Genomic DNA, 26,799 nt, shown 5'->3' on the forward strand with positions numbered 1-26,799 from the left:
CTGAGGTTATTGATATTTCTCCCGGCAATCTAGATTCCAGCTTGTGTTTCTTCCAGCCCAGCATTTCTCATGATGTACTCTGCATAGAAGTTAAATAAGCAGGGTGACAATATACAGCCTTGACATACTTCTTTTCCTACTTGGAACCAGTCTGTTGTTCCATGTCCAGTTCTAACTGTTGCTTTCTGACCTGCATACAGGTTTCTCAAGAGACAGGTCAGATGGTCTGGTAGTCCCATCTCTTTCAGAATTTTCCACAGTTTATTGTGATCCACACAGTCAAAGGCTTTGGCATAGTCAATAAAGCAGAAGCAGATATTTTTCTGGAACTCTCTTGCTTTTTCGATGATCCATCAGATATTGGCAATTTGATCTCTGGTTCCTCTGCCTTTTCTAAAACCAGCTTGAACATCTGGAAGCTCACGGTTCACATATTGCTGAAGCCTGGCTTGGAGAATTTTGAGCATTACTTTACTAGCGCGTGAGATGAGTGCAATCGTGCAGTAGTTTGAGCATTCTTTGGCATTGCCTTTCTTTGGGATTGGAATGAAAACTGACCTTTACCAGCCCCATGGCCACTGCTGAGTTTTCCAGATTTGCTGGCATATCGAGTGCAGCAGTTCACAGCATCACCTTTGAGGATGTGAAATAGCTCAACTGGAATTCCATCACCTCCACTAGCTTTGTTCCTAGTGATGCTTTCTAAGGCCCACTTGACTTCACATTCCAGGATGTCTGGCTCTAGGTGAGTGATCACACCATCGTGATTATCTGCGTCATGAAGATCTTTTTTGTACAGTTCTTCTGTGTATTCTTGCCACCTCTTCTTAATATCTTCTGCTTCTGTTAGGTCCATACCATTACTGTCCTTTATCGAGTCCACCTTTGTATGAAATGTTCCCTTGGTATCTCTAATTTTCTTGAAGAGATCTCTAGTCTTTCCCATTCTGTTGTCTTCCTCTATTTCTTTGCATTCATCGCTGAGGAAGGCTTTCTTATCTCTCCTTGCTATTCTTTGGGACTCTGCATTCAGATGGGAATATCTTTCCTTTTCTCCTTTGCTTTTCGCTTCTCTTCTTTTCACAGCTTTTTGTAAGGCCTCCTCAGACAGCCATTTTGCTTTTTTGTATTTATTTTCCATGGGGATGGTCTTGATCCCTGTCTCCTGTACAATGTCACAAACCTCTGTCCATAGTTCATTAGGCACTCTGTCTACCAGATCTAGTCCCTTAAATCTATTTGTCACTTCCACTATATAATCATAAGGGATTTGATTAAGGTCATACCTGAATGGTCTAGTGGTTTTCCCTACTTTCTTCAATTTAAGTCTGAATTTGGCAATAAGGAGTTCATGATCTGAGCCACAGTCTGCTCCTGGTCTTGTTTTTGCTGACTGTATAGAGCTTCTCCATCTTTCGCTGCAAAGAATATAATCAATCTGATTTCGGTGTCGACCATCTGGTGATGTCCACGTGTAGAGTCTTCTCCTGTGTTGTTGGAAGAGGGTGTTTGCTATGACCAGTGCATTCTGTTGGCAAAACTCTATTAGCCTTTGCCCTGCTTCATTCTGTACTCCAAGGCCAAATTTGCCTGTTACTCCAGGTGTTTCCTGACTTCCTACTTTTGCATTCCAGTCCCCTATAATGAAAAGGACATCTTTTTTGGGTGTTAGTTCTAGAAGGTCTTGTAGGTCTTCATAGAACCGTTCAACTTCAGCTTCTTCAGCATTACTGGTGGGGGCATAGACTTGGATTACCATGATATTGAATGGTTTGCCTTGGAAACGAACAGAGATCATTCTGTCGTTTTTGAGATTGCATCCAAGTACTGCATTTTGGACTCTTTTGTTGACCATGATGGCTACTCCATTTCTTCTAATGGATTCCTGCCCACAGTAGTAGATATAATGGTCATCTGAGTTAAATTCACCCATTCCAGTCCATCTTAGTTCGCGGATTCCTAGAATGTCGACGTTCACTCTTGCCATCTCCTGTTTGACCACTTCCAATTTGCCTTGATTCATGGACCTAACATTCCAGGTTCCTATGCAATATTGCTCTTTACAGCATCGGACTTTGCTTCCATCACCAGTCACATCCACAGCTGGGTATCGTTTTTGCTTTGGCTCCATCCCATCATTCTTTCTGGAGTTATTTCTCCACTGATCTCCAGTAGCATATTGGGCACCTACTGACTTGGGGAGTTCATCTTTCAGTGTCCTATCTTTTTGCCTTTTCATACTGTTCATGGGGTTCTCAAGGCAAGAATACTGAAGTGGTTTGCCATGCCCTTCTCCAGTGGACCACATTCTGTCAGACCTCTCCACCATGACCCATCCGTCTTGGGTCATTAACGAGGTGCAATTACATTAAAAAAAAAATCAACTAGATATTAAAGTGAATGTTCCTAGAATCCAAAGTTAAAGGAAAACAAATTGAATGGGACCACTGACAAAAACACCCTAGTTTCTAGCCTTGGTTTCTGATTTTAAATTCACTCATCCCATTTTTCTAACACATCCATTGTTATGGACTGTTTGCATCTCCCTGAAATTCTTTGTTGAAATTCTAACCCTCGGTACAATAGTATTAGGAGATGAGATCTTTGGGAGGTAATTAGGTTTAGATAAGGTCATGAGAGTAGAGTTCTGATGATGGGATTCATGTCTTTATAGGAAGAGGAAGAAAAGACTGGACAGAGTTCCCTCTCTCCCTGCCATGTGAGGACACAGAGAAGGTGGAAGCCTGCCAGCCAGGAAAAGGGGTCTCATCAGGAATCAAATCTGGCAGCATCTTGATCTTGGACTTTGCAGCCTTGGAAATTGTAATAAATGTCTGTTGACTAAGTCACCCGGTTTACAGTAATTTGTCTTAGTGGCCTGAGATAACTAAAGCACCTGTATACCTCAGGATCAAGAAAGAGCTCCTAACTTCCTTGCTCCCTAAACTATCAGCCTCCCACTCCCCTTCAGGACTGTCAGGAGTGATCAAGGCTGTCATCCTCTGATTCCCTGTCACGTTCTCCTAGTCACTGAAAACTTCAGCATCCAATTTAAAGTCTTTCTCTTCATCTCAATTCCTGTCATTATTCTGATCTCTCAGGTGGCTGACTGTCTCATGCCTGGTGACTTTTCCTTCTATCCCATGTCAGTCATCCGCTCCCATGATTATACCCTGGATCTTATTTTCACCAGAAATTTCCATGCCTGCCATCATAGCCCTTAACACCTCACTCTCCCATACAACCTCCTGTTCTTCTGGTTAACTTGTGAAAATACTTCTTAAAGCAATGATTTTTTGAGCAATCCACTGAATCATCATGTCCTATTCATCAGCCACCTCTAGACCTCAGTTCCTATCTTATCCAGCTTAGACTATATGATTTAGCATTATAATCATTTTCTTGAAGAGTGGCTCAACTCCAATCCCCCTCTGACTTCTTTATACTTGTCAGCAAAACCCCAACATTGGATTATACTGAACCTTAAGCAAACACTTGGGGTTTGGTATAGGGAGGTCTTCAAGTTTTTTTTAAGAGGAGCTGCAAATCTAACCATTTATATGAAATCATCCTACTTTGAAATTAAAATTAAGTGTTGGCAGACTTCCCTGGTGGTCCAGTGGTTAAGAACCTGCCTGCCAATTCAGGGGATATGGGTTCAATCTCTGGTCCAGGAAGATTCCACGTGCCTTGGGGAAGCTAAGCCCATGCACTGCAACTAGTGAGCCTGCGAGCGCCTTAGAGCCTGTGCTGTGCAACAAGAGAAGGCACCACAATTAGAAACCTGCACTCCTCAACTAGAGAGGAGCTCATGCTCACCACAGCTAGCAAAGAGCCCAAGAGCAGTAACAATGACCCAGTGTGGCCAAAAAATAAATAAAAATAAATAAAAAATTTTAAAGAATAAGTGTTGGCAACACACTGTGCTGGGTATAAGATATGTCTTGAGACAGAGACTACAGACCTTTAGTTTATTACCTCTGCTTTAATGGCTTTCACTTATGCTTCAAGTAATGTCAGAACTCCTTGGGATCACACATAAGGTGCTAAATAATCAAGGCCCTGCCTATTTTTTCTTTCTTACTCCCTACTTCACTCACTATGCCTCAAGCACAGTCAGCTTCCTAGCTGCCTTTTTTAAAAAAAATAGTTATTTATTTAGCTGTTCAGGGTCTTAGTTGTGGCATAAAGGATCTTTGATCTTTGTTATGGCATGTGGGATCTAGTTCCCTGCTCAGGGATCGAACCAGGGCCCCCTGCATTGGGAGCATGTAGTCTTAACCACTGGACCACCAGGCAAGTCCCCTCTCTGACCATCTGTCTTCACACACATCAAGTTCATCCCTGTCTTATAGCCTCTGCAAATACTGTTCCTTCTGTCTAGAATGTTCTGATCCCTCTTCCCTCTTCACCTCCCTGGCCCATCACCACCATCAAGCTGGCTCCTTATCCTTCAGGCCTCAGTTTAAATATCATATCCACAAAGAGGTCTTTTCTAAACACTACCTCAGATAGGCCCAAACCATACACAACATAAAATTTAATGTGTAGTTTGATGGACTGATAAGACTTCCCATTTTATTCTCTTCCTTCCCCATTAGCCTGCAGGTCAGGGCCTATGTCTATTTACTAGTGTGTGTCTATGACTGAATAGCCAGTGCTGAGTGTATTTCCTGATACAGAGAAGAATCTTCCAAGAATTAATCGCATATGAGAGAATCTCTTCCATTTTCTGCACAGCAAAATCTCTACCTCTCTTCTCTCCTCTTCTATTTTGTCCTCATCTTCCTTCCTTCCATTCCCTCTCATTCTCTTTCAGACCAACTCAGCACTACAGTCATTAGGGAGAGCAGAACTAGTAACTTGAAGAATTAAAGAACAGTAAAGGTAATTACATAGGTAAATATAAGATACTGTACAAATATATTTTTGTTTCTAATTCTTTCCTTCTCCTGTGTGATTCAAAATACAACTGGATAAAGCAATAATACAAACTGTATTGAGGGCCTATAATATATAACGATATTTCTATGACAAAAAAAAATAGCACAAAGGAGGGGAGAAGGAACAGAATTATATTGGAGCAAAGTTTCTGTAGAATAGTGACTGAATTGTGCACTTTAGTACATGTAAATTATAACTTGATTTTTTAAAAAAATAGGGTAGGAGGGAGGAGTTTGAATAGTATAATAATACTTGTAGAAATTAGGAACCCTGGAACCTCAAGTCAGTTATTAGGCAGTGATCAGTAACTGTAGTCTAGCTAGGTCTTATGTTTGGAATGCAGTTTGGAAACCAAAAAGTTGTTCACGCAAGAACTTATACAACTCTACTGAGTCAGCCACCAACATGGTTCTCTTCTCCTCAGGATCAGAAGTTCATTAGTCTCTATGAATGTTTAACCTATCCCTAGTAACTCAGTTTCTGTCTCATCGTGTATTTCTCTTAACAATAGAACACACTCAGTACCTCTCCCACATAACCTCCAACTGTAATTGGTCCAAGCATTATCATTCCTATCAAGAAAAGTTTTCAGGCCAAGCCACCTAATAGACTGATAGCTGGTTATAAAGTGGCTTTCAGTCAGAGGCTCACTTCTCTAGCACACTCAGCTGGAGTCTGTATGACAAGGTTTAGTGGTTAAAAACATGGCCACTTAAGCTTAAGAAAAAAGCCAGAATTGCTTTGCTATGCCTGGGGCTCTTGGCACAGCATTCGCCTTCAAAAGGGGACGTGGGAAGCATATAAAAGATAAAACCTCCTCTCCAGAGTATTCTCCTAAACAAAATTACTGTCTGCTCAATTTTTTCATAGTCTTTTTTTGCTCAGTAAATTATGATCCTCTAAAGGAAAAGACATGTCAAGAAATTTCTATTCTTTCCACAGTGTACATTTTGAAGAAAAGATAGCAACTTCGCTGAATCAAAGTAAGAGTCAAAATAAGAATCAGGGCTTCCTTGATGGCTCAGTGTAAAGAACCCGCCTGCCAAAGCAGGAGGCACAGGTTTGATCCTTGGTCCTTGAAGAGCCCACATGTGGCAGAGCAACTAAGCCCGTGGGCCTCACCTAGTCAGCCTGCGCTCTAGAGACCGGGAGCCACAACTATTGGGACCTTGTGCTGAAACTAGTGAAGGCAGAACACTTTACAGCCTGTGCCCCACAACAAGAGAAGCTACCTCAATTAGAAGTCCTCGCACCACAACTAGAGAGTAGCCCTCACTCACCACAACTAGAGAAAAGCCCATGCAGAAATGAAGACCCAGTACAGTCAATAAATAAATAAATAAATAAAATTATTTAAAAAATAAACAAGAATTAAAGACTACAACCAACATGACAAGGACACTATGAATACATTTCTGCAATGTCACTTGTAATTTTTATATTACATCAAGCTCAAGAATTAAATATTCTTATAGCATTTTCCTATTTATAGAACAGTGTTCTGCCATTCCACTCTATCATGTAATAAGCTTAATTTAGAAAATGAGATAGTAAAACTCTGAAATGTTTGCCTCCTGGGGTTATCACTGCAGTCCTTAGCTCTTATTAAATTTACATGCACTGTTTACTTTCACTTCTGGGCATTAATCTGGCAATTAAGTCTATGGAAGGAATTTCTGGCAGATCATTGCAAATCACATACAGATAAAATCTTTATTATATTAATACATAGCCCCAAGTTTAGCCTTTGTGGTAGGACCATATTTATTTTATTGACTTCTTGTTTAAGAAGAGAGATTTACTTTCTCTACTTCGAATAAGAGAAACAGTCCTCCCAGTGTAATGTTTGAGGTAGAAATGAGAGGGAAAGGAACCTCACAAAATTATCATACTAGGAATCTCAGATACTGGAAAATAGCCCCAGTGAAGTTTTAAGAATCACACCATCAGGGGTTTGTGTCTCTTTGCTAATGCTTCTATACCTACCTGACCTTGGTTTTCTCTTCTTCCATTTACACTTTCCTTCTCATCATGAAATTGACTTCCTTACCCTCTTCTCTATCACTAGGATGACCATACAATTTACGATCAAAACCATGACATTTTTCAGTATTAAAACAAAGTTCTAGAAATAATTTTGCTGGCAGCTTCCTTGGTGGCTCAGTCCTAAAGAATCCACCTGCCAATGAAGGAGACACAGGTTCGATCCTTAGTCTCGGAAGATCCTACATCTCAAGGAGCAGCTAAGCCCGTGTGCCACAACCAGTGAGCCTGTGCTCTAGAGCCCAGGAGCCGCAACTATTAAAGCCCAAGCACCTAGAGCCCATGATCCACAACAAGAGAAGCCTTGCACACAACTAGAGTGTAGCTCCCACTTGCCCCAACTAGAGAAACCCTGCATGCAACAAAGAAGATCCAATGCAGTCAAAAATAAATAAAATTATAAAAAAATAAATTTTGCTGGGACAGCAAGTGTAAACTTGTATTGTTGCACAAACACAGGAAATTAAGTAACCTTATCACCTGCCTCATAGTTTACACCTAACACAGTCTCTGTATCCTTGCATCTACAGCTTACTTGCTGCAGCCAAGTCTCTGGGATGTGCACAGCCTCCATTCAACGCCTCCAGGTCAATAACAAGGCCAACCTGAGCACAGTCTGAGTGGAAATATACGAAACCTGCTCAGGGTGGAAAGATGTTATTCACAGAGAAAATTAGATAACTTAGGCTTTAGTGTAGAGCAGGGGATGGGAAAACATTTGTGAGAGTGAATCTTACAGGTGTGGAACCAGGAAAGCAGAATATAAGGTTAGTGAGCATCCTGGGGAAGAAATCTAGAGCCAGGTTATTAATTATTATTATTATTTTACTTATATATACTTTTAGCTGTGCTAGGTCTTCATTGCGGTGCAGACTTTTCCTCTAGTTGCAGAGTGGGGGCTACTCGCCAATTGCAGTGCGAGGGCCTCTCATTGTGCTGGCTTCTCCTGCTGCAGAGTACAGGCTCTAGGGCTTGTGGGGTTCAGTAGCTGAGGTACATGGGTTCAGCAGTTGTGGCTCCCCGGGCTCTAGAGCACCAGCTCTAATTGTGATACATGGGCTTAATTGCTCCGCGGCATGTGGGATCTTCCTGGACCAGGGATCTAATCCATATCTCCTACATTGGCATGCAAAGTCTTTACTTCTGAGCCACCAGGGAAGCTTCTAGAGCCAATTTTACTACACGAGTGGGATGGATCTTTAAAGGAAGGACACAATGGCAGCCTATAGTAAATGAAGCAGAGATGCTAAACTGCCTCGGCAGAGTGCAGAAGAATGGATTCAAAAAAGGACTGAAATATTAGAATGGAGTTACTACACAAAACCAGAGAATCCAAAATCTGAGTATGTTTTCTGGATACTACTTGGAAGAAAAATAGATGTTAAACATCACTAGTCATTAGGGAAATGCAAATTAAACTGCAAGATCTTGTTGTCCAAAATTATAAACATCCAAATACTCTGTATGTGTGTGCACATGTGTTACACCTATATATGTATGAATTACATCAAACAAAAAGAACAGGGACAGAATTTCAAATTGAAGTCAGTTATTATTCTTACATGTTACTATGTTAAGTGGAAAATAGACAAGTTAAAAGCTGTCCCTTCAGGAACTAGAAAAGGCAGAGGAACCAGAGATCAAATTGCCAACATGCAATGGATCATAGAAAAAGCAAGAGAGTTTCAGAAAAACATCTATTTCTGCATTACTGACTATGCCAAAGCCTTTGACTGTGTTCAGTTCAGTTCAGTCACTCAGTTGTGTCCAACTCTTTGCGACCGCACAGACTACAACAGGCCAGGTCTCCCTGTCCATCACCAATTCCCAGAGTTTACTCAAACTCATGTCCATTGAGTCCGTGATGCCATCCAACCATTTCATCCTCTGTCGTTCCCTTCTCCTCCTGCCTTCAATCTTTCCCAGCATCAGGGTCTTTTCAAATGAGTCAGCTCTTCACATCAGGTGGCGAAAGTACTGGAGTTTCAGCTTCAGCATCAGTCCTTCCAATGAATATTCAGGAATGATTTCCTTTAGGATTGATTAGTTTGATCACCTTGCAGTCCAAGGGACTCTCAAGAGTCTTCTCCAACAACACAGTTCAAAAACATCAATTCTTCGGTGGTCAGCTTTTTTTATGGTCCAACTCTCACATCCATACATGACTACTGGAAAAACCATAGTTTTGACTAGACAGATCTTTGCTGGCAAAGTAATGTCTCTGCTTTTTAATAAGCTGTCTAGGTTGGTCATAACTTTTCTTCCAAGGAGCACACATCTTTTAATTTTGTGGCTGCAGTCACCATCTGCAGTGATTTTGGAGCCCAAAAAAATAAAGTCTGTCACTGTTTCAACTGTTTCCCCATCTATTTGCCATGAAGTGATGGGACCGGATGCCATGATCTTAGTTTTCTGAATGTTGACTGTGTAGATCACAACAGAATGTGGACAATTCGGAAAGAGATGGGAATACTAGACCACCTTATCTGCCTCCTGAGAAATCTGCATGCAGGTCAAGAAGCAACAGTTAGAACCAGACATGGAACAATGGACTGGTTTCAAACTGGGAAAGGAGTACGTCAAGACTGTGTATTGTCACCCTGCTTATTTAACTTGTATGCAGGGTACATCATGTGAAATGCTTGGCTGGATGAATCACTAGCTGGAATCAAGACTGCCGGGAGAAATACCAATAACCTCAGATTTGCGGATGACACACCCTTATGGCAGAAAGTGAAGAAGAACTAAAGAGCCTCTTCATGAAAGTGAAAGAGGAAAGTGAAAAAGCTGGCTTAAAACTCAACATTCAGAAAACAAAGATCATGGCATCTGGTCTCATTGCTTCATGGCAAATAGATGGGGAAACAATGACAGACTATTTTTCTGGTATTCCCATCTCTTTCAGAATTTTCCAGTTTGTTGTGATCCACACAGTCAAAGGCTTTGGCAAAGTCAATAAAGCAGATGCTTTTCTGGAACCCTGTTGCTTTTTCAGTCATCCAACAGATGTTGGCAATTTGATCTCTGGTTCCTCTGCCTTTTCTAAATCCAGCTTGAAAATCGGGAAGTTTTTGGTTCACGTACTGTTGAAGCCTAGCCTGGAGAATTTTGAGCATTACTTTGCTAGCATGTGAAATGAGTGCAATTGTGGGGTAGTTTGACCATTCTTTGGCATTGTCTTTCTTTGGGATTGGAATGAAAACACCTTTTCCAGACCTATGGACACTGCTGAGTTTTCCAAATTTGCTGGCGTATTGAGTGCAGCACTTTCACAGCATCATCTTTTAGGATTTGAAATAGCTCAGCTGGAATTCCATCACCTCCACTAGCTTTGTTCGTAGTGATGCTTCCTAAGTCCCACTTGACTTCGCATTCTAAGATGTCTGGCTCTAGTTGGGTGATCACATCATCATTGTTATCTGGATGATGAAGTTCTTTTTTGTATAGTTCTTCTGTGTATTCCTGCCACCTCTTCTTAATATCTTCTGCTTCTGTTAGGTCCATACCATTTCTGTCCTTTATTGTGCCCATCTTTGCATGAAATGTCCCCTTGGTATCTCTAACAGGTCTTTAGATAGTTAGATATTTTCAGGAACTGATTTCATGATCCTAATCCTTGTATCTCTTTATATCTGTTAGTTGCTCAGTTGTGTGCAATTGCTTGCAATTCCATGGACTGTAGCCTTTCAGGCTCCTCTGTCCATGGAATTCCCCAGGCAAGAATACTGGAGTGGGTTGCCATATCCTTCTCCAGGGGATCTTCCCAACTCAGGGATCAAACCGAGGTCTCTCACATTGCAGGCAGATTCTTTACTATCTGAGCTGCCAGGGAAGCCTTTCATATCTGGAAAATCACTAAATCCCTTGATGGTGACATCAGCTCCTTGTGACTAGCAGGAAACCTTTGGTAAAGTATTTTATTGCACTGAACTTCCCCTTCACTGAAATCTTACATATTGACCTTTCCTGACTGCCTATTTGGAGCAGCGATCTGAGGTGCTGTCTCCCAGGCTGCAGTCTAATTTTGCCCCAAATAAAACTTAACTCCCAACTCTCAACTTGTGCATGTTTTTTAGTCAACGATACCAAAATACCTGGAAAAAGTTCAACTTATGTCCCCACTCCAACAGATTCTAAATTTTGTCTCATATTTTCTTTTCTCCAAGTTTATGGAATGATATGTCTCATCTGGCTACAATTCTTATCCCTGTCAAATAATTATCTTCATTAAAGGTCACTTTTAGGAGGAAAAGTATTTAAAGAATAAGAGATGACATAAACCAAAAAACATAAAAAGGAAATTGGAATATTGGCTCAAGAATGAGGAGCTCTAACTCTTTCATGAGGAAATGAGTTATCATCTGAGAGGCAAAATTCAGCATAGAACAATGTTAAGCTGTGAGGTGGTCTGGGTGAGCTCGTATTGGTAGCACAGTTTTGGCACTTAAGTGATTTAAGAGTGTGAACTCAGCTAGATTACCACAGTTGGAATCTAACTCTGCCACTTCCTAGCAGTCTCATCTAGAATGAATCACTTACCTTCTCCATGTCTCCATTTGCTCTTGTATAAAATAGGAATTATAATGATACCTACCTTTTAAGATTATGGATTTTTATGGAGATTAAATGAGCTGAGGTCCTGGGGACAAGGGAGTGAATGAAAGCCCAATGCTAATTTTAGAGGAAGAATACCTTGAAGACTGAGTATACAGTGTTCTAAAAATCAGGAATTCTCTTAATGCGGCTGGTATGTAAATTATGCAATGAACAGAGACTGTTGGAAAATGCAACAAGATCATGAAGATTATGAATTTTATTACTTTAAGGGAAGCAATTATTCTAAAGAAAGGTGTTAATGATTTCTTTTTTCCCCCATAATTTCTGATTGCATTTTGGAAGAACTCTATAATATCTGTAATGAGGAATATAGATATAGTGGAACTGAGAGTAAGAAGAACCATTGGAAGGCTAAGGCCCAATCCTAGGCTGATAGATGGTGAGCCCCTCAAAAAATACTTTTGATATTCACCATGAGGAGTATGAGCTTTAATAACAAAATTCCAACTTTTAACTTTTCTTATTTTGATTGGGACTGGAATGATGAAGATGTACTATTACATTTCTTTGCAGTAATAAATGTTAATTTTTAAAAAGAATACTATGTTATCTTCATCCTGACTTCTCCAGAACTTTGTCCTACAAACTTTCCCCCTTTCTTCTCAAGAGAATGCTCAAGTCTCAATTCCTGAAGAGAAAAAAGTTCAAAATCAGTACCTATTTACACTGATACCATCATCTTCTGACTAAAATTGCCTTCTCTTTCAAAGCTGCTCCCCCATCCACATTTCCTGTATCATCTAAACTCAAAAGCTCATGTCCTTGCTTCCAATAGCATCCAGCCATCCTTGCAATTCACCCTCACAGTCTCTGGAATCCATTTCCTCTTTTCCAATGCTACTAGTCTAGTTTAGACTGTCTATCATGAAGGCCTTTAACTGATCTCTCTTCCAATTTCATTTTACTAGAACTTGGCGAAAAAAAAAAGAAAAAGTAATCACTAATAAACCAATGCTTATAGTCTGTAAAATCTTAGCTTTTGTATTCTCTGACTGTATATACCTAATGATCCATGTATAAGTCAGTCTCAGTATAGGCAGTATCTGATTGGCAATTTTTTTAAAATGTGAGGACTGAAAGAGAAATGAATTTTTAAAAATCACTCCACTTTTGGTGTAGAGAAAAGGAAACTTTTCTACATGTTGGTGGGAATGTAAACTGGTCTAGTCACTATGGAGAATGGTATGGAGTTTCCTTAAAAAACTAAAAATAGAATTACCATACAATCATGTAATCCCACTCCTGGGCATATATCCAGAAAAAAACATACTTCAAAAAGATACATGCACCCCAGTGTTCACTGCAGCACTATTTACAGTAGCCAAGACATGGAAGCAACCTCAATGTCCATCGACAGATGAATAGATAAAGAAGATGTGGTACACATATACAATGGAATATTACTCAGCCATAAAAAAGAGTGAAATAATGCCATTTGCAGCAACATGGATGGACCTAGAGATTATCATATTGTCAGACAAAGAAAAATGAATATATCACTTACATGTGGAATCTTTAAAAATTATACTAATGAATTTAATTACAAAAACAGACACAGGCTCATGAACTTAGAAAATAAACTTACAGTTATCAAAGAGGAAAGGTGGGTGGCAGGGAGGGATAAATTAGGAGGCTGGGATTAATTATATAGTAATATATAAAATAGATAATCAACAAGTACCTATTAAGTAGTACAGGGAACTCTACTTAATATATGTATATCACTTTGCTGTACACCTGAAACTAACACAACACTGTAAATCAACTACACGCCAATATAAAATAAAAATTTTTTAAAAACTCATTTTTTCTTTTATCAGAAGCCTAGTAAACAAAAATGTTCAAAAAACTTTAAAAGTACAATTTTGAAATCACTTCATCAATTTGCTGCCAAAATCTTGGCTATGTACCAATGCCAAACAGAAATACGGAGACGGTTATGGAGAAGGAAAAAGGGGCTTTATTACTTTGCCAGGCAAAGGAGGAACACAGTAGGCTAGTGCCTCAAGAACTGTGCCCCCTTCTCTGGTGAGCAGGGAAAGGTTAAATAGTCAGGGGTGGCATGCTAAGTCACTTCAGTCCTGTCTGATCTTTGCAACCCTATGGACTGTGGCCTGCCAGGCTCCTCTGTTCATGAGATTCTCTAGGCAAGAATATTGGAGTGGATCACCATGTCCTCCTCCAAGGAATCTTCCCAGATTTCTTACGTCTCCTGCACTGGATTCTTTGCCACTAGTGCCACCAAAATAGTCAGGAGTATGTGCTAAGGATCAAGGCAGTAACCGTATTGTATTTTTTCTTCCGAAAAGTTTTAAAAGGGTGGGCAGTTTACTGACAAGATCAGGGTGTGTGCAGGGCCTAAGGTGGTCTCCAAATCTTGAGGAGCCTCTCTGGTCCTTTAATCTTGCCTCAGGTGGTTTCCTTGCTATTCCTCCTTTGATTGGCATTAGCAACTGTTCTGCCATTTGGAATGGAGAGAAGATCATGGAGGGTGGAGTCTTGCCTCTAAGAAATGGGGGACAAAAAGGCCTCTGTGCCCAGGAGCCCCACAAGGCCCTGCTCGGCATCAATTTCTTTTTTTTTTTTCAACTCAGTCAGTTGTTTCTGCTTTTGTAGTAGGTTTTATTTTCCAACTTACAGGGTCTCATTTCTTCCACACAAACCTTACAATTTTTGCCTCAATTCATACTTCACTACTGAAATACTTTTATAAATTTACAATTTCCTTTCCTTTAAAGGACTGGACTTTTTTATTATTATAACCTTAAATTGAATTTCTTAAATAATTTGTCCCATTTAGGCTAGATGAAAACATAAAAGGAAACATCTAATCACTTGAGACTGAACCCTTTCTTCTAAGACACAGGTTTTCATAACCCCAGGCCTCTGACCATAAAATAACCAAAAAATATGGATTAAGCAGAATTCAATTTCAATTGAAACATGTAAGTTTCAATTTCAAGAAACTTACATGTCTGTTAAGTTATATTTATCCACATTGTACTGAATGTACACACAAAGTTTCTGGAGCAGGACTTAATTATTACTTTTAATAACCACACCGGTTTCCCATACTCCAATTCTCAATTCTCACCTGTGGAGTGACTGATAAGAGCCAGACTGATAACAGTTATAAAAGTTGACATACAACAGGCTTAGTACTATAGAGGAGGAACTTCAAAATATGAATTTGGGGCCCTATAAAGGACAGCTGTATGGAAGCTCTCCTCTCTTCCAGAAAAAGGAAGATATATCTTATCTCCTTAATTTAACCAAATTCTCCTTTGGGAAGGATCCTAGATTCTTATCCTTTGGAATGTAAATATGTCTTTAGTGGGAAGACAAGACTTGTGTCTCCAGATTTACAGCCCAGAGCTCTCTCCACCGTCTTCATTCTCATACCCCCTTGAACTGCGCCTAGTAGAGATGTAAACATCTGTGTTATGGACTGAATTGTATCTTTCCAAAATTCTTATGTTTAAGTACTAACTTCCAATATGACTATATTTAGAGACAGGGCCTTTCAATTCAGTTAAGTTCACTTCAGTCGCTCAGTCATGTCTGACTCTTTGTGACCCCGTGGACTGCAGCCACCAGGCATCCCTGTCTATCACTGGCTCCCAGAGCTTGGGCCTTTACAGAGGTAAATAAGGTTGTTAAGTCATTAGGGTGGGTGTCTTATTCAACAGACTGGTGTCCTTGTAAGAGGAAGAGACATCTGGGATATTTACACACAGAGGAAAGGTCATGTAAGATAGCAAGAAGGTGGCAGTTTCCAAGGAGAGACCAGAGAAGCCAAACCTACCACCACCTTGATCTTAGACTTCCAGGCTCCACAACTGAGAAAATTAATTTCCTTTGTTTAAGCCTGTAGTCTGCAGTATTTTGTTAGGGCAGCCCTAGCAAACTAATATATTCTGGATGGTTTCTCACTTATCTATTCAGTCACAATTTAGCTTTCATGACTTCTCTTTGAGCCCAGGTCGCAAGTCTGAGTAAAATTTGTTCTGCTACTGCTAAGTCACCTCAGTCGTGTCCGACTCTGTGCGACCCCATAGACAGCAGCCCAGCAGGCTCCGCCATCCCTGGGATTCTCCAGGCAAGAACACTGAAGTGGGTTGCCATTTCCTTCTCCAATGCATGAAAGTTAAAAGTGAAAGTGAAGTCCCTCAGTCATGTCCGACTCTTAGCAACCCCATGGACTGCAGCCTACCAGGCTTCTCCATCCATGGGATTTTCCAGGCAAGAAATTTGTTCAGAAAGCTCTAACTCTGCAGAAACAAAACATTTTATCTACAGTCCCAAACTGTCCTATAAAGAAATTTTCAAAACTATAACTACTACAGAAGCCACATCCATACACAAATGTGTCAAAGGAAATTCTATATATTTTCAAACTGTCCATATATATTACCTTCTCTTGAAGGAGAAATGTTGTGCCTTCACCTATTTTCCACTTTGCCTGGGTTACTAACACTACAATCAACACTGCAGGCTGACTTCATATAAACAGAGAAAAAGAAATGTAGTATAAGTGTATATCTCTTGAAATCACTGTATTTGCTTTTAATTATATAATGCCAAGCTAGTATAATTTTGACATGAATGATTTGAAGGTAAACTTACCTACTACTTAATAAAAATGAAAGCAATCTTTCATTGTTTTATATTTTAGAGATTGCTAAGCAATCATTTTGAGCATTAAATCATTCTTTAAATAAAAATACGGAGAATTTATTTCAAATGTACTATAAATACTTAAATACTGCACAAACATCAAAATTTAATGCACCTTTTATTAAATAAGCCAAATAAACATTTTACGTGTACTTAAATAATGCTAAGCTATCAAAACTAATGCTAGATCTTCCGAAAATGATAATTAAAATGATTTTGGACTGTGTATTTTTAACTCAGAACTGTAAACAGGTGCAATGATTACATAACAACCTCAACAATGGTGGTTTACAAAATTGAGTAATTTTTTCAATTTTACACTAATCCTTGCAAAGGCACTATCAGAGGACAATAGATACAGACTTATCAATATAACTTGACAATGGTAATCTACCAATTTATTGGATATGTTTCACTTTTTAAAATATCAAAGTTTTGTCCCAATTTTATATTTTCCTAATTGTATAGTTGCTTGTGATAGAAAATTTCAATTTCATTAACTATAAGGCTATAAAAAGTAAACTTTCCCCAACATTTAAAGTCACTTTGATGAAATTTAGACTTTAATACTCATATTTTATAATAGTGACTCAATTTAGTTGAAATAACAATATAGAATAATAATTTTTATTAAAATAGAATAATAATTTTACAATAGTGACTTATTTATTGAAATTAAGGTGCTAAATTTTAGATAATTAGGATAACTCCCTAAGAATTATACCAAAATCTGGTTCATTTCAAACATGCTATTTAATCATTATTCTTCACACAAAATTATTATAAAAAGTTATACCTATATTGATAATAGAAAACTATTAAAATGTAGCAACCTTTTCCTCAGTGCTTCAAGACTTCTTATAAATTATGCAAATTAATACTGCTGATATATTAAGATGATCTTTTAAACATCTTTTAAAAAGAGGAACTATAATTAATCATAAAATTTTCATTCTGGGACTTCCCTGGTAGTCCAGTGATTAAAACTCCATGCTTTCACTGCAGGGGGAGTCTGTTTGTTCCTGGTCGGGAAACTAAGATACCACACGCTGCACAGTGTGGCCAAAAAATAAAATAAATAATAAACAAATACAATTAATTTAAATAAATAAAATTTTCATTCTGCTGTTGCTGCTGCTAAGTCGCTTCAGTCGTGTCCAACTCTTAGCGACCCCATAGACAGCAGCCCACCAGGCTCCCCCGTCCCTGGGATTCTCCAGGCAAGAACACTGGAGTGGGTTGCCATTTCCTTCTCCAATGCAGGAAAGTGAAAAGTGAAAGTGAAGTCGCTCAGTCGTGTCCGACTCTTAGTGACCCCATGGACTGCAGCCCACCAGGCTCCTCCGTCCATGGGATTTTCCAGGCAAGAGTACTGGAGCGGGGTACCATTGCCTTCTCCTACATAAAACTATTTTCTCCAAAAAAAATGTCTGCCCCTCCAACGTAAAAAACAAAACAACAAACAGACCTCCTTAAAAACAATATCCAACAAAGTTTCTCTTAGCTTAAAGGAGAGGACATGAGTCCTGTACATTAACTATTCTGCTCTGATACAGGACTTGCTTCTACCAAAACAGAATTCCAGGAAGGAATATTAGCATGGAGAGCTAATCTCCATGCCCATTCTACCTTGCTAACAATTTAGAGGACTAAAATGAAGACTCTAATAGTAGTTTTAACAGGGAAAAAATGGAATGGCTCTCCATCTCAGACTAAATAGTAATTACATTATAAAATTAGCACTGTCAAATTAGGCAAAAGTTAAACTAAAGTGGAAAAGTACCTACCATATATACTTTAAATACCTTACTGTCTACCAAAGACATTGGTTAAAAAAAAGTAGTTACAATGTAGTATAACATCTTCCGTTCTGTAACTAAAATGGCTGTTAAATACATTAATCCAATATTACGAACTATTTTTCAAGTTTACTTTCTTTCTTTAATATTAAAGTAAAAACATTTTAGCAAAGCTAAAGTAATGCTCAAAATTCTCCAAGCTAGGCTTCAACAGTACACGAACCGTGAACTTCCAGATGTTCAAGCTGGATTTAGAAAAGGCAGAGGCATCAGAGATCAAATTGCCAACATCTGTTAGATCATGAAAAAAGCAAGAAAGTTCCTTCTGCTTTATTGACTACGCCAAAACCTTTGACTGTGTGGATCACAATAAACTGTGGAAAACTCTTCAAGAGATGGGAATACCAGACCACCTTATCTGCCTCCTGAGAAATCTGTATGCAGGTCAGGAAGCAACAGTTAGAACTGGACATGGAATAACGGACTGGTTCCAAATTGAGAAAGGAGTATGTCAAGGCTGTATATTGTCACCCTGCTTATTTAACTTATATGCAGAGTAGTACATCATGAGAAACGCTAGGCTGGAAGACGCACAAGCTGGAATCAAGATTGCCGGGAGAAATATCAATAACCTCAGATATGCAGATGTCACCACCCTTATGGCAGAAAGTGAAGAACTAAAGAGCTTCTTGATGAAAGTGAAAGAGGAGAGTGAAAAAGTTGGCTTAAAACTCAACATTCAAAAAACTAAGATCATGGCATCTGGTCCCATCACTTCATGGCAAATAGATGGGGAAACAGTGAGAGACTTTATTTTCTTGGTCTCCAAAATCACTGCAGATGGTGACTGCAGCCACAAAATTAAAAGACGCTTGCTCCTTGGTAGAAAAGCTATGACCAACCTAGACAGCATATTAAAAAGTAGAGGCATAACTTTGCCAACAAAGGTTTTAGTCAAAGCTATGGTTTTTCAGTAGTCATGTATGGTTGTGAGAGCTGGACTCTGAAGAAAGCTGAGCACCAAAGAATTGATGCTTTTGAACTGTGGTGTTGGAGAAGACTCTTGAGAGTCCCTTGGACTGCAAGGAGATCCAACCAGTCCATCCTAAAGGAAATCAGTCCTGAGTGTTCATTGGAAGGACTGACGCTAAAGCTGAAGCTCCAATACTTTGGCCACGTGCTGCAAAGAACTGACTCATTTGAAAAGACCCTGATGCTAGGAAAGATTGAAGGGAGGAAAGGGGACAACACAGAGAATGAGATGGCTGCATGGCATCACTGACTCAATGGACATAAGTCTGAGCAAGCTCTGGGAGTTGGTGAAGGACAGGGAAACCTGGAGTTCAGTCCATGGAATCACAGAGTTGGACATGACTAAGTGACTGAACTGAACTGAAACACATTTTGGAAATCTGCATAGAATGTTGAACAGGTTGGTTTATTTTTTTTTAGCAAGGTCTGACATATAACATTACTCATTATTTCAAATATGTGAAAAGACATGATCCCCCAAAACAGAAAGACAAGTCTGGTCTTATGTTATATTAAATAAAGATCTCAACCATTTAATATAAAATAACATACTTCTTTGAGATTTCTGTTAACAAGGCAAAATTGTTTATAGGAAAAAAAGGATTATAAGATATGTCTTTTGTGGAATCCCATCCATTCTTATGTCCTTCTTCTACCAGTAATATCTTGTCTGCTCTAATCCCTTCAAGATTCCAGTTCAGTACTACTCAGAGGCTTTCTAGTTTTTGTGCATCTAAAAAAGATGCTCAACTTGAGAGTTGAGTTTTATTTGGGGCAAAATGAGGACTGCAGCTCAGGAGGCAACATCTCAGATAGCTCTGAGAGACTACTCCAAAGCAGCAGTGGGGGAAGGTCAATCTATAAGGTTATGGTGAAGGGGGAGTTCAATACCATTAAACACTCATTTTACAAAACGTTTTTCAGTCATCAGGATCTGATGTCACCCTGAAGGGATTTACTGCTTCTCTAGTTATGGGGAGATGAAAGGATTGAGATCATAAAATCTGTTCCTAAAAACATCCAACTATCTAAAGACCTGTCCCATAAGATTCCCTGGAACACAGAGTGCCTCATTCCACCCTGAACTCCCTCAGGGGTTGTTGAAGGTCAATGGCTATAGCAGCAGGAGCTCAACCTCTGTATAGGCAGATGGCAAAATGCCTTTGTTGCTCAGTCACTGGAAATGCTCTTGGTAAGTGCCAATTTGTAGCTGACATTTTCATCATAGATTTTTCTTTTACCATTATCTTCAGAGTGCTTTACATAATTAGTTTTACAACTATTATCTCAAATATACGTTTAAAATTCATAGTATAGCCCATATTCAATAAGGCCATGGCTTTAACATTTTTTGGATCACAGACCATTTACAATTTTAATAAGAACTCTCTCTAGAAAAATTAAAACTTACATATCCAGAGTTTTGCAAGCAGTACAGGAGTTTCAAGGTCCCACTGTCATCTATTTAGGATAAAAAACGCTTGTCATAAAAGGATGAAATCAAACAATAGGCTTGGATCTCAAAAGTTTAAATTTTGGGTTTTTTTTGGTAGCCAAATAGCTTGCAGGATCTTAGTCCCCGACCACGGATTGTGCCCAGGGTCTCAGTAGGGAAAGCGTGGAGACCTAACTACTGGAACACCAGGGAATTCTCTCAAAGGTTTAATTATTTACAAAGGAGGAAGTTTTTAGTTTTAGTCTTAGCTAATAAGAACTTTTTAAACTTATCTTTGATTCAAACATGTTGCAACCAATGTGCAAACAGATGTGTATATAGTATTTATATACATATATATGTATTTATATCCAATATTAGCCAGTAAATATATAATTCATTGGCAGTACTAATGCTGAAGCTGAAACTCCAATACTTTGGCCACCTGATGCGAAGAACTGACTCACTAGAAAAGACTCTGATGCTGGGAAAGACTGAAGGTGGGAGGAGGAGGGGACGACAGAGGATAAGATGGTTGGATGGCATCACCGATTCAAGACATGAGTTTGAGTAAGCTCTGGGAGTTGGTGATGGGCAAGGAAGCCTGGAGTGCTGCAGTACACAGGGTCGCAAACAGTCGGACACAACGGAGCAACTGAACTGAACTGAAATATATAATTTATTAACTGGAGGAGTTAATGTTCATACTTGAGGATACAGTTTATCAGTTCAGTCGCTCAGTCGTGTCCGACTCTTTGCGACCCCATGAATTGCAGCACGCCAGGCCTCCCTGTCCATCACCAACTCCCGGAGTCTACCCAAACCCATGTCCATCGAGTCGGTGATGCCATCCAACCATCTCATCCTCTGTCGTCCCCTTCTCCTCCCGCCCCCAATCCTACCCAGCATTAGGGTCTTTTCCAATGAGTCAACCCTTCGCATGAGGTGCCCAAAGTATTGGAGTTTCAGCTTCAACATCAGACCTTCCAATGAACACCCAGGATTGATCTCTTTTAGGATGGATTGATTGGATCTCCTTGCAGTCCAAGGGACTCTCAAGAGTCTTCTCCAACACCACAGTTCAAAAGCATCAATTCTTCGGCGCTCAGCTTTCTTCACCGTCCAACTCTCACATCCATACATGACCACTGGAAAAACCATAGCCTTGACTAGACGGACTTTTGTTGGCAAAGTAATGTCTCTGCTTTTAAATATGCTATCTAGGTTGGCCATAACCTTCCTTCCAAGGAGTAATCGTCTTTTAATTTCATGGCTGCAATCACCATCAGCAGTGATTTTGGAGCCCCAAAAAATAAAGTCTGACACTGTTTCCACTGTTTTCCCATCTATTTCCCATGAAGTGATGGGACCAGATGCCATGATCTTAGTTTTCTGAACGTTGAGCTTTAAGCCAACTTTTTCACTCTCCTCTTTCACCTTCATCAAGAGGCTCTTTAGTTCTTCTTCACTTTCTGCCATAAGGTGGTGTCATCCGCATATCTGAGGTTATTGATATTTCTCCCAGCAATCTTGATTCCAGCTTGTGTTTCTTCCAGCCCAGCATTTCTCATGATGTACTCTGCATAGAAGTTAAATAAGCAGGGTGACAATATACAGCCTTGACGTACTCCTTTTCCAATTTGGAACCAGTCTGTTGTTCCATGTCCAGTTCTAACTGTTGTTTTCTGACCTGCATACAGGTTTCTCAAGAGACAGGTCAGATGGTCTGGTATTCCCATCTCTTTCAGAATTTTCCACAGTTTATTGTGATCCACACAGTCAAAGGCTTTGGCATAGTCAATAAAGCAGAAATAGATGTTTTTCTGGAACTCTCTTGCTTTTTTGATGATCCAGCGGATATTGGCAATTTGATCTCTGGTTCCTCTGCCTTTTCTAAAACCAGCTTGAACATCTGGAAGCTCATGGTTCACATATTGCTGAAGCCTGGCTTGGAGAATTTTGAGCATTACTTTACTAGCATGTGAGATGAGTGCAATTGTGCGGTAGTTTGAGCATTCTTTGGCATTGCCTTTCTTTGGGATTGGAATGAAGACTGACCTCTTCCAGTCCTGTGGCCACTGCTGAGTTTTCCAGATTTGCTGGCATATCGAGTGCAGCACTTTCACAGCATCACCTTTGAGGATTTGAAATAGCTCAACTGGAATTCCATCACCTCCACTAGCTTTGTTCCTAGTGATGCTTTCTAAGGCCCACTTGACTTCACATTCCAGGATGTCTGGCTCTAGGTGAGTGATCACACCATCGTGATGACCTGGGTCGTGAAGATCTTTTTTGTACAGTTCTTCTGTGTATTCTTGCCACCTCTTCTTAATATCTTCTGCTTCTGTTAGGTCCATACCATTTCTGTCCTTTATCGAGCCCATCTTTCCATGAAATATCAGTAAGGAAAAACACTTATACACAAAAATAGTATTTTCTAGTAGATTTACAACAAACAGATCCTCACATTCAGGTCGATCATTTGTAAGATGCCATCAGTGATCAGTGTATAAACGTTGATATTAACAAGTCATTTCTGACATATATTACAAGCATGTATCCAAATACCCAAATGACTATAACTCAAAGCATGAGTTCATTTATTGAGCAAATGCAAAGAATGGCTTTCACCTTATAGCTAAGGCTTAAAATACACTTTAGAACTTCAAGTCCTAATGATCTGTAAACTTAAAGTACGTTTATGTATAATTTGTAACAATATGGGGAAAAAATAAAGGTAATTATGGCGATGTGTCTTAATCCAAAAGTTAAAAATCAAAATACATTTCACATGAGGATTAAGTCGGTTTTCTTTATTCGAGTAAATATTTTGATTATTATACATGACAATGGACAACCCATGAGATAAAGTACTGTAGTCTATCGTTTGGCGTGTTTCTAGGATGATTTTTCAGGTGATTCTTCAGGATCTGACATCAATGCCCAACACAGGCTTTCCAATGGCAATGCATGAATTCTAGAAGCCAATGCCTCTACGTTTCTTCAGATGCTTCAGATGCCATTTCCTCCCACCCATTTTCTCTTCCATTACTTAAGAAAATCCCACCCTAAAACTCAATCTATCTCATTAAATTAACAAAATGAAACATTAGTATGTATTTTCCCACAAAGATAATAGTTATTAAATAAGAGTCAACTCACTATCTCCTTTTCTCAAACTTTTGAAAGATTTATGTACTCTCTAAAGAGTCAAAGTACCATACAACACAAAACACGCATAGAACCTTATCACCAGGTACATATAATATGCTGGAAATTACTAAAGTACTCAAAACAATTCTCCTGGGAAAGCAATTCTCCACTGTAAACTATAGTTTACAAACAGAAGGCTGTGCTTTAATAAGTGGAAAAATAGTACCTGATTTGGTATAAAGCAATTGTGACATCTTTTCTCATTTGTAAAGTGCTTAATTAAGGAAGTTTTTCCAATACATAACCTGTCAAAGGCACAAAATGTCTTTGTCTCTCTCTTCAAAACATTAGTTTCTAAAACTACAGTATTATTAATTTAAATTTTACTTAATCAGTAAGTTTTACTGGTTTTTTTCCTATCAATAACAAAAACAAACTACTTGAAGAAAAACACTTAATTTTTATTTTCAAAACTTTGCCACGAACATACATACAACATTAAATTCGATGCCCTTGTGAACTGTCTGTGTGCCATGAAGTACTTATGACAAAAAACATATGTTTGCTTTAGGATAAGAGTTAAAAAGGAATCAAGATAGCTTCCAAAAAGGGGGAGGAGAAGGGGAATCAATAAATTAGAAGTCATAGCTTTCCTTTTATAAAAAATAGTTTGAATAATCTTCTTATAAATCTTTAATGTTTACAAAAGCAGGAAATACATTTAAAATAGTCTTTAACACAGATTCATTAGCACAATGTGGTTATGGTCAGAAGCTAACAACTAAAATGGTATTTCAGTAGTTTACATTCTCATCTCAGCAAATTCCACATAAAATTCAACCAATTTGCAATTCAAAATAAGATTTAACTGACAACAAGGCCAGACTAGCTGTGGATAGTACATGAATATCAAGCTATGTTCCATTTATCATATTTTACCAAAAATTTTAACATAGCTCAATAATAGGTACTGATAACAATACTTGACTGCATGGTTATCACCCATGACTACTGCACTGCAGCTTAAAACATGCTTTGGTCAGTAAATTAAAAAGATATAAATCAAATAACAAGACCAGAAAAGTTGTTTTAGTACCAATTCCCTGAACTTAAGTAAACTTTAAATACATTGACAAGGTAAGGAAACAGAATATTTAAATATACAGAGAGATGTCTATATTTTTAACCATTTGGCATTTTATATTAATAATTTCCTGTTTAAAATAACATTTTATACTCCTGTACACTGATTATCGTAACTCTCTGAGTTAAAACTAAAGTAGAGTTACCTTCCTAGAATGTCCAGTAGTGAATGCATTACGTGTTTCTTTTGCATTTCCATGAAGATGGTCCTTCATCCTGTAATTTTTTAAGTTTTGGACCAAGAAAGAACCACCAACCAAATCCAATCAAAACACAAATAACAGATTCCACATAATAACCATCCAGTGCAGTAACACACGAGCCACCGAGTTTTTTGCAAAGCTGTAAAAATAAAATTATAATAAATACTCCACAATTTCAAAATGGAATTCAGCACTTTATATGTTTCTACTTTGTGATTTAAAGGAGTAATCAAAACATTTTTGTGCTCAAACATTTCATTCAAGTGACAAAACAAGTTAATGTATCTTTTTTTAAATGTTATATATATTTCTTATTACTACCCCCCAAAAAGAGGGAAACAGGGAACTGTTACAGAATTAAGGAGATGTAATAGGCAAAATAATAAAACACAGTAAAGGGAAGTTATATGGACCCTAATTTAAGTAAAACAACTATAAAAAGAAAAAAGGTATGCACTCAAGAAGTATTTAAGGATACACGGTCATGCTCATGTCACAATGTTAAGTAAAATTTTGTTGTTGTTGTTCAGTCGCTAAGTCGTGTCCAACTCTTGCAACCCATGGATTGTAGCCTGCAAGGCCCCTCTGTCCATGGGATTTCCCAGGCAAGAATACTGGAGTGGGTTGCCATTTCCTTCTCCAAAGTTAATGTATCTTAATCTGTCTAATGCTACTAACAGTATTAAAGACAATTTTCAGCTCTTGCTGTAAACAATATTCATTTTCAAGATACAGCTTTTCATATTTGGAAGTGTGCAGAAATTTCCAATGAATTTACTCTGCTGCTGCTGCTGCTGCTAAGTCGCTTTAGTCGTGTCCGACTCTGTGCGACCCCATAGACGGCAGCCCACCAGGCTCCTTCGTCCCTGGGATTCTCCAGGCAAGAATATGGGAGTGGGTTGCCATTTCCTTTTCCAGAATTTACTCTAGAAGTGGGTTAATGTTACTTTGAAATAATTTGCCAACAAACTACTAACCACTCAGTTTTAGCTCCCTTTGTAACATGAACAGTCAATGGAATTTCCCTTCTTCTATCATTATAAAACTTAGCTATTAATCATGTACTAATATTAAATTCCTATTGTATAGGACAGTGGTACACAAGGTAGAGATGTTTCTTCCTTGCTGAGAAGCAACTCCAAGGGAGCTACTTTTACTGATTTGAGTATGTTATACCCTCAGTTATGATGGGAAAGAAAAAAACTATTAGAGACTCTGGGCAGATATGATTTTAAAAAGATGAAGTACCTCTAGAGGCAAAATGAGGAAATTAGTATCTTATTATTCGCTTACTATTATCTAAAATTGCAACATACTTACCTCAACAGCATCAGGTGTCCGGCAATTCTGGTTTGATGCTCCTACACACTCTTTTACTGTGAGGGGATCTACCAGCCAAAGAGCTACCGTAGAAGGCCAGTTTCCTCCCAGGTTGGATACAGTATTTAAAAGGGTCATATATGTTCCGCCAATAAGTGGATCACTAACCTTCGCATTGAAAGCCATTATGGAAACATACATGCTGTACAATGTAACCTACAAGGAAAACATAAAACATCTTCAGGACAACGAAACTTTAGAAAGATATGGTCTAATTAAGAACATTGGAAGCACAAATCTGAAAATTAATTTTCATGACTCTTATTAAATTCAAATCAACAAATATTTATTGAGCACATGCTACAGGCCAGGCTTTAAGTCTGGTCACGGTAATACAAAGATGAATAAGATACAGTCCCTTTGTGCTCTTGAA

General features: G+C 38.7%; 1 protein-coding gene across 4 annotated transcripts in view; it reads right to left on the reverse strand.

Moving 5' to 3' along the window:
• Positions 1 to 12,059: 12,059 nt before the first annotated feature.
• SLC33A1 (solute carrier family 33 member 1) overlaps positions 12,060 to 26,799 on the reverse strand; it is a 33,794-nt gene continuing 19,054 nt past the window's right edge. For 2 of the 4 annotated variants that reach the window (XM_081570593.1, XM_081570592.1), the window contains 2 exons: positions 26,367 to 26,582; positions 24,141 to 25,185 (listed from right to left, as the gene is read on the reverse strand). In XM_081570593.1, the coding sequence (XP_081426719.1) occupies positions 25,018 to 25,185; positions 26,367 to 26,582 (384 nt within the window). In that variant the 3' untranslated portion in view covers positions 24,141 to 25,017. Of the gene's footprint in view, positions 12,233 to 13,545; positions 14,110 to 14,698; positions 15,022 to 16,018; positions 16,104 to 20,523; positions 20,574 to 24,140; positions 25,186 to 26,366; positions 26,583 to 26,799 lie in introns of those variants that run through there. The other 2 variants (XR_014076889.1, XR_014076890.1) reach the window with 2 other exon arrangements.

The sequence above is a fragment of the Giraffa tippelskirchi genome, chromosome 2, assembly GCF_054371585.1.
Source record: "Giraffa tippelskirchi isolate mGirTip1 chromosome 2, T2T-mGirTip1v1.2.pri, whole genome shotgun sequence".
Lineage (NCBI taxonomy): Eukaryota > Metazoa > Chordata > Mammalia > Artiodactyla > Giraffidae > Giraffa > Giraffa tippelskirchi.